The sequence below is a fragment of the Monopterus albus genome, unplaced genomic scaffold (assembly GCF_001952655.1).
Source record: "Monopterus albus unplaced genomic scaffold, M_albus_1.0 scaffold233.1, whole genome shotgun sequence".
In the NCBI taxonomy this organism is placed as follows: domain Eukaryota; kingdom Metazoa; phylum Chordata; class Actinopteri; order Synbranchiformes; family Synbranchidae; genus Monopterus; species Monopterus albus.
Window position 1 is genome coordinate 540,455 of NW_018128113.1, and position 8,497 is coordinate 548,951.

Below are 8,497 nucleotides of genomic sequence, written 5' to 3' on the forward strand. Positions count from 1 at the left end.
TCTCTTAATTTGAAAAAGACAGTTAATGCTCGTGTTTGTGACAACGTGTTGTTTTGCAGCCAGCTGACCTTCTGGACGTCTAACCAAAGCAACAGCATCAGTGGAACAGATGGAAGTGCTTTCCATCCCTTGCTGAACAAGAATGAACACATCTACGTCTTCACCTCAGACCTCTGCAGGTACAGTGCAACCTGCGCCTTCCTGCGGCCTCGTGCTCCCATGTGGCATCCCTGTAAGAAATGTGAAAACACCACGCTTATTTGTCGCTGTTACTATCTATATTCTTCTTATAATTGAGTGAAGACATTTTAATTAGTGTTTCTTACATATCTTTGTAGTAATATTTGTTTGTTTTTAGTCGTGCTAGCTGCATGGCGTTATGGATGGAAGTGTTAGTCAGCAAACCCTCAGTTCAATTCCATTCAATTCAATTCAGTTGTATTTGTGTAGCACCGATTCACAGCGGAGGTAGGTGACCATGTATGAAGACACAATACCAACTTGACAATGTGATGTTGAAGTAGGGCTGGGCGGTATATCGATATATTAACTTATATCGATATAATTTTAAACGCGGTGTAGAATTACGCAATACCATTTATACCGCGGTATAAAGTTAAAGGACGAGACGAGAGTCTATCCTCATCAGGCTCTCTTTCTCTCTCTCTCTCACTCACACACACCTGCATCCCGCCCACACTCTTCCACTGCGCATGCGGCCAGTGGAAGTCAGCGGCTATTTTCAACTCAGCAGCATAGAAGCAGCTCAGGCTCCGCTCGACACGAGTGACGAAGTTTTGTTATGTAAAAAGAAAAGCACTGGTTCATTAGTTTGGAAGTGGTTTGGTTTCAGAAGAGATAATGTCAAGCAAAAAAACATAATTTGTAGACTGTGTCGCAAAGACGTTGCGTCCAAATGTGGAAGCACAACAAATCTGTACCACCATATACAGCAACGCCACAAACTCTGGTACGAGGAGTACATGAAACTTCGGCATGCTGCAGCCACTGCTCCCACAACATCTAAAAATATTGTATACAGTTCAGTGAGAAGTAATGTCATTTTTGTAATGTGATTACTTTTTCACATTTTGACAGTCTGTGCATTATGACTGACTATATGTTCCTGTTGGATAGAAAACTAGTGCTAATGTTTTGATCAAACGACTCAATTATGAGTCAGGTTTGCTGTGTTTTGATAAAGTTAGTATATGTAGAAAATGGTATTTTGCATTGTGAAATGTAAAGTTTGTATTTATTTAACAAAATGTGGTTTTTGTCCGCAAATGAACCATTTGGCCAGGTGTGTGATGTAACTGTGTTGCTGTGTTAAGAGTTTAGAAGTATTTTAAGTATTGGTTAATGCTTGTTAGCAACAGCAAAAAACTGTAAATCTCACAGATAGCCAGTCACCTCAAACATCAACACAGTCCACAGAATTCTTATCTTCTGGTTAAATGTGTCTGTTTTTTAAATTTTATTATTTTTTTAGATAAGTGGCTCAGGCTCTGATGTCTGAAAGCCCACATTTCTACAAAAAGTGGGCGTTATTATAAAAGCAGGAGGTAATGTAATTGCAGAAGTTTCACAATAAAAGCATTGTTACGCTGCTATTTCGGTCAGTCGCCTCCCTGTTGCACATGCATTAACATTGTAGTTAAACGTGTTTTTATTAGGCACGCAAAAAACAAACAAAAACTGTGACATGCGTCTGTTGGAGGGCGTGCGTGTACCACCAGGTTTCAAAATTTTGTTCATTTGCCTTCAAAGCAAAAGCTGTTACATGGTGCACCCTATGGTCCCATGTTTTTGGGTGTACCGAACGAAAATCTATAGCTTAACATACATGTTACCGTGAGAAATAGAAGGGAAACAGGGTAAAGTGGCAATAATTACTGTTAGGTATTTTTATTCAGATAGAAATTAGATAGATACTTTATGTATTAGAAATGTTTAGTGGAGATAGCATGTCTAGTTAGACTGTTAAATGCTTAGTCATGCTTATGAGTTTCTACAGGGTACATCTGGTCAAGGATAACTAGAGAGAAGAGTTGATGACTGTCAGCAGACAGGGTGTTTAATATTATTATTATGACGTGTATAACTGTAGCCTTAGCCATAATATGTTCTTATGTTTAGACGTCTCGGTTGACGTTTCTGTGTAGTATGGGGCTAGCCCAACCGAGGGGATATAATGTATAGGCCTGGTGGGTTCAGGGTCTTTCATCTTACATCTGCCTGCGTGCAGTTTGGAGGTGGAAGATACCTGAGCGTGTAATGTTAATTTTACCTGTGATCCTTTGAATAAATCAGCACTGTTTTGAAGTTACTTGGACTGTCTCGTCTCTCAGAGTCCGTATGGTAAAAAGTACCAGGTACAACAATACAAAGCACAACATTGAGGGCAATGTGCGGGAAACCTTTTCAAAAGGCTTGTTTTTTCTTTTAATCCAACGTTAAGGCACTCTTACAAATTTTAAATAAAATATACAAAAAGTGGCAAGCTGCATTACTTTGGCGTTGTGACCGGAGGTTTTTTGATCCGGTTCGACGTAAGGACGCACTTCTCGCCCAGCTTCAGTCTCTCCTAGCCGGAGGAGGCAGAGCTGAAGAAGAGACTGTACGGTGTAAAACAACGAACTTGGTTAACGTTACGGGACGTTTTGGACACAACCTTTCTTTATTTATTTACTTTTTGGGTGCCAGTTTGTCAGCAGTCAAGTCAAACAGTCGCTCCAGAGTGGGCAGAAACCCATTCATTCACCACACCTTAACTCTGCCCATCTTGTTTGGCCTGACAGATTTTGCATGAAGTCCTGTGGTCAGTTTCCATTCTATTCATAAACAATGGAAAGCACGTCTTCAAACGTAAAACTTAGAATCCTATGACCATCTAGTAAGTGTAGTTCCTCTGGATGTGTTTAGTAAGACTCACTTTCTGTCATCATAGGATGACAGTTTAAAGAGAAACACAAAGTGTTTATCAAAACTTTCATTTATGCTTTAAAGTCTTTTAATACATCTTACATCATTCATATTACATCTTAGACTCTGCTGTCAAATATATACAGTATATATATATTTTAGCTATGAACTAATAACTCTTTGGCCCTCAGACTAGTTGTGTGTATCCATAGAGGGAACAGCAGCATCCATATAGTATAACAATTAACTTTTAGTTACACTTTTGTAGGCCTAGCTTTTACATTTTTAGTATAATGTAACTGCAGTGCTGCCCTATTTTCTCCGTTGCCAGACACTTGTGGTGTCATTTTGGGATCAGCCATTACCCCACATTTTCCTGGATCTGTGGTGCCAGAGTTGATGTGATGCATTTGTAATTGATTTTGGACTGCACACCTGATGACAGTGCAGACTGCTTCTGCATAATGCACTCCAAACAATGGACACTGATGCATTACTTTACTGTATTGCTCACCTGTCATATGACACATGCTAATCAGGGTATCACACAACTGACTTCCTCCCTCAATACCACATCTCCTTGTCTATCAGTCTACACTTTTTTGTTTCCATCAGTTTCTTTTCACTCATTGAATTGAATTGAATGTGTACATCCACACACACATGCACACAGCGTTTACACTTGGGTTTTAGCACAGGGGTAAACAAGCTTACCAAGTTTCATGTGAACTCAGCATTCATTAAAATAGATCAGATTCCAGGATGGCTTAGCAAGTGTGAGCTATAGTTAAGTCAGTATTTATTGTATAGCCAGTTTCTTCTAGGTGGGAAGGCCGCTGTGACTTGTACTCAAATAATGTAATTCACAAGAAGACGTTAAATGTGAGCTCTAGGCCCAAGTATGAATGTGGATGTGGTAGGTAAGACTGCCAACTGGTTCTGCTGCTGGTTCAGGCAGCTTTGGCTACAGCTTAAATTTATACCATCTCTGTGGTAGAGAACAGCAATCAGGCCCAAATGCCTCCTCATCAAACAACCAATGGATCAGTGGGTTTTCAGGCTTAGTTCATGCATGACTGTTCTGGATGTACACTGTTAATAGAGTCTGACTAAACAAATTAAGGAATCATATCAGTTAGTTGGGTGAGATTCCTCTTTTTATAGCAAAATTCCCATAGCAATTTTGATTAACCTAGAAACCTCTCCAGTAAAAATCATAGTTCATATTTTCAGCCATACAGTCAGACAAGAGGAGGAAGTGCACTCCCTTTTGCTCTGTGCCCCTCAGGTTTATCTATTACCCTGTAGTTTGCTTTAAGAGCAAAGCATTTCTTCTTACTAGCAATTACTTAGCACTGAGACAAGTGGTGAAACTCCAGTTAGAGCCACAGAAATTGTGCACTACTTTGGAAGTACATTAATAACTTACTTCCTTCAGGTAAAGCGACTTTTAAGTTACTTTTATAATAGAATAAAGATGTATGGTCCAAGTGAGCCCAACAGTGCAGAGGTGTATTTTTACAGCAAATTTCACATCATCCCGCGATCCCGTTACTAAGCGGTATAGAAACTGAGATGAGATGATTTCACATCATCAGCCATGATGTGCTGGGACTCTCATAAAACACCAAAAATTGCTTCCTCCCTCTATCCACCCCAACTCATGCTCATACCTCCTCCTGAGAAAATGTCAGTGGATCCCCCTTGATGGGTTCGTTGATTTCTGAGGATGAGTGAACTGTGCAATGGACATGGGGTGTGGCTGGGAGAGATATTAAAACATCATAAATCACCCCATTACTGTTTATTTATTAATACAGCCCTGCAGTGTGCACCTGGGTCCTCTAGAGAGGAACAGACAGGAAAGATGGGATAGGACGGGGGATGGGGGGTGATAGATAGGATTCCCCAGAAGGGTGACAAAAAGCACATCAATGCAAAGTAGAATGAACATAGTTGAAGGGAGAGCAGCATGATAAATGGAGGGACATCTGAGCAAATAGACACATGGATGGATAGTTAAGAGGCATTCCTTTGGGATTGGAGATCCCTGTAAGGCAGGCTGGGAGGTTGATTAGAGGGGACTGAGGGAGTGCGATGAAAGTGATGAAGTGATCGAGTTGGGGTGGGACAAGGGGGGAAGGAAGGAAGGAAGGAGCTTAAAATGTCATAGTTTGAGTTTACACCGGAGGCCATGACTCTGACCCTGTCAGTACTCTCTCTCTCTCTCTCTCTCTCTCTCACACATACACATCAGATCTCATTCATTACACAGTAGGAGAAAAAGCATGCATGGTAATTCAGTCAGCTGACTTGTCATCTCTATTGTGGCACCCTGGTTTCAGTAATCATATTTCAGTTACATGACTTACAGTTGATCTTATCGAGTGCTGGCAGAGTTACCTTTCTTACTTAGCTCACTATTGATACAATAAAATCTCACTGTTGTTATGCAAAAGCCAAAGACTGCAGTCAACACAGCAGGTTCAGGTTTCCACACATATGAATGACTTAGACACAGGGAAACAAAATGTCATTCTATGTAGACAAACAGCACAACATAGCCTGTTAGTTAAAGTGGCCATGCCCTTAATTATGTGTAACTTTAAATCTCAATATAATTTAAACGGGCAAGTTTAAATCTATATTGTTGTGCACACTGGGGGCCACTAGGATGAGTCAATTTCCTTTTTTTTCCCATTTTTGATAATACTTGGCAATAAAGTTTATGCTTAAGCTTATAAAATTCACCCCCTTTACAGTTGTCATGGTAGGGGGAATTAGCTATAGAGACCACAACCTTTTTTTTATATTAGGCTATAAAACTGGTTTATTTCTGTTGTAAAGTTGGCCATTTTAACATGGGAGTCTATGGGGATTGTCTCCTTTTAAGAGCCTGTCTCAAGTGGCCATTCGAGGAACTGCAGGTTTTAACACTTCCACTCTCTCTCTCTCACTCTCTCTCCAGACAGGACTGATGTCTGTTACAGTGTCTCCTGTTCGGCTGCTGCAGGTGTTCTTCTTCATGCTGCTGGCATGGCCCTTCGCCTTCACAGCCTCCCTTGGACATTCTGAGTTTGTAATTGAGCCACAGTCATGGTGGAGGAGGTGTGTGTGTTGAAGTGTGTATGCGCTACTGACACATGGGATTACCTAGACATGTGAAAATTGCAGCAACCTGTATACATCATTATAAGAAGCAGGCTAAACAAGCAATCCGCCTGTCAACTATAAGATTAGTACCGTATATCTGCTGATTGTTTCTTAGTGTCCACAGAGTATAGTATAATTTCATAAGCTTACAGCGTGTGTAGAGGTTATATGACCTTATTTCAAGTGAGAAGCATCAGGTTAAAGCTACTAGATTCACGTGCGTTGGGGACAATGGGGATATTAAGCAGTGAAGTCATGCACAGAAGATGAGTACTAGAATAAACATTTGTGAAGGGGGTGTAAGACCGAAGTTGGAGGTGAACATTGCTAGACAGGAACAGGTTTGGTTAGTTTGACATGACTGGACAAAAAATCTTTTGCATCAACTTTCTGTATGTCCTTTATCAGACTTATCCACCAGTGTTTACAAGTAATCATGCCAGCCATGTGGTTTTGCGGAGGTTTCCATTGGATCCAGGTGAAAGGAAAACATGCAGCACTTTCTGACGCTCCCATCCTCATCGTCACACCACATTCTTCCTACTTTGATGCCATCGCAGTCACCACGACCATGTGCTCCGCAGTCATCAAACTGGAGAACAGGAGCATTCCTGTGTGTGGCAGTAAGTTAAACAGATTCCCCCCTGCTCCCACAGATTTACAGGGCCTGTCCCAAATGGCAGTTTTTGGGCTCTGGATTTTTGGTGGTAATAATTGGTGAATATTCAAATATTCACTGCTATGTATTGTAGCTTTAAATATGGAATAGCATCAGTTTCAAATCCAGTTTTTTAAATTAAATTCCAGGTTTCTAAAGCATACAGTGCATACAGGCACTGTTAAAGGCAAGGCATGGCAAGGCAGTGTTAGAAAAACCCAGTTCTTTTGTTGGAAGTGCAACAATTGAAGACAAAACAGGACCGTATAAAATCAACAGAAAATTTAATCAAAGTCTGGGCACAGGTAAGACAAAGCAGCGCTGGGATCAGAGAGACAAAGCTCCTGCAGGAAATCTGTTAAACCAAGTTATGGTTTCTGGTTACATTTATCTTCTTGGGTGGAGACCGCCCCGTACACGGGTTTGACTTACACGTATCTTAATTCTATTGGCCATAGACGTGAGCAGACCAACCTCTGCTCCACGTCAGTTTACTGTACCTGTGTTAGAAACCAAATGTGTGTGAGTGTTGTAATTTTCAGGCAGTAGCTAGCAATCTGAATACTGAACAATTGTCTACGATGCAGACCCCTTATCTGTGTAGGCTATTACAGGACAAAGCAGGACCTAGTGAGTATGCTAAACAGGCCAGGTGGTCATCTCAGGTTGTAGGCCCCCAGTCTCTGCAAGATACTACAAGAAAAATAAAGGTATGAAAAGCAACTAAAACTTACAAGGTAACTGAAGCCTATAAGATTCACATCTTACAGCAACACATTTCATACACAGAGGCAATTCAAAGTGCTTTAAATAGGGAGAGAAAACCAATAACAGCATTAAAAACAATAAGGATTAAAACCAGAATAAAGTCATTTAAGGAAAAATGAAGATAGCACATTGTTAAAATGACACAAAATGCATAAAATGAAAAATAAAAACAAATAAAGAAAAAGGTGGGGCTGTATCCAACAAACCATTATGTCATGTCTATAAATGTCTATAAATTTCCCACTTTGGGAACCACTGCTCTAGACACTGTCAGGGCTTTTCGGTGCATTCTTTTTCTATTGTCCCATAAAGCCCCCTTTACAATAAAACAATCAAGCTGACATCCATAATTATACTAATGCCTTTAAACAAAAAACTAATAACACTGATGTTGAAATGCTACATGCCATAAATTTAAAATGAAAGCTTTACTGCAGTTTCCTTTTTGCCACAAAATAGTAAGAGACTTTCACTGATGGTAGTAATCATTTTTAGCACTATTTTCTGTCTCTTTCCTTTTCCCAGAGAGCCTCATCACTTTATAAAACATTTTAATAGCAATACATGTAAATTCTGCGTTCGTCGACCCAAAATCTGCAATGGCCAGAGCCACCACAAAGATGACTGGAGATGTCTAAGTGCTGTATTTACTGTACCTTCTCTGTCTGACATAACACCAACTCCAACGCCACACCTGGCACCTCTGTGCCTTTATGTGCAGGTAAGGAAAGAGAATTAGCAGGAGAATAATGAAGTTGTTAAGAGGTGTATGGGTGCTTTTTTTGCCTCCCTTTGTTTTTAGTCAACATTATGATGATCATGTTTTAATGCTCTGCAAATATTTTCTTATGCATGAAGTATAGATATTTAAGAATTGAGTTAAAGTTAAAAGGGGTGGTTTTAACCTTGTTGTTGACTTTACAGTATGTTATTTCAGGTATAAAGAATCTGCTGCCATTCCATGATAATGAGTGTTCATTATCATCATCAAGA

The 8,497-nt window shown here is 40.1% G+C and overlaps 1 protein-coding gene across 1 annotated transcript; it reads left to right on the plus strand.

Moving 5' to 3' along the window:
* Window positions 1-7: 7 nt before the first annotated feature.
* Window positions 8-8,282, plus strand: lpcat1 (lysophosphatidylcholine acyltransferase 1). Its single transcript, XM_020620149.1, has 4 exons — window positions 8-179; window positions 5,894-6,033; window positions 6,487-6,701; window positions 8,030-8,282. The coding sequence occupies exons 2-4, from the start codon at window positions 5,903-5,905 to the stop codon at window positions 8,047-8,049; spliced, it is 366 nt and encodes a 121-aa protein (XP_020475805.1). The 5' UTR covers window positions 8-179; window positions 5,894-5,902; the 3' UTR covers window positions 8,050-8,282.
* The last annotated feature ends 215 nt before the right edge of the window (window positions 8,283-8,497 follow it).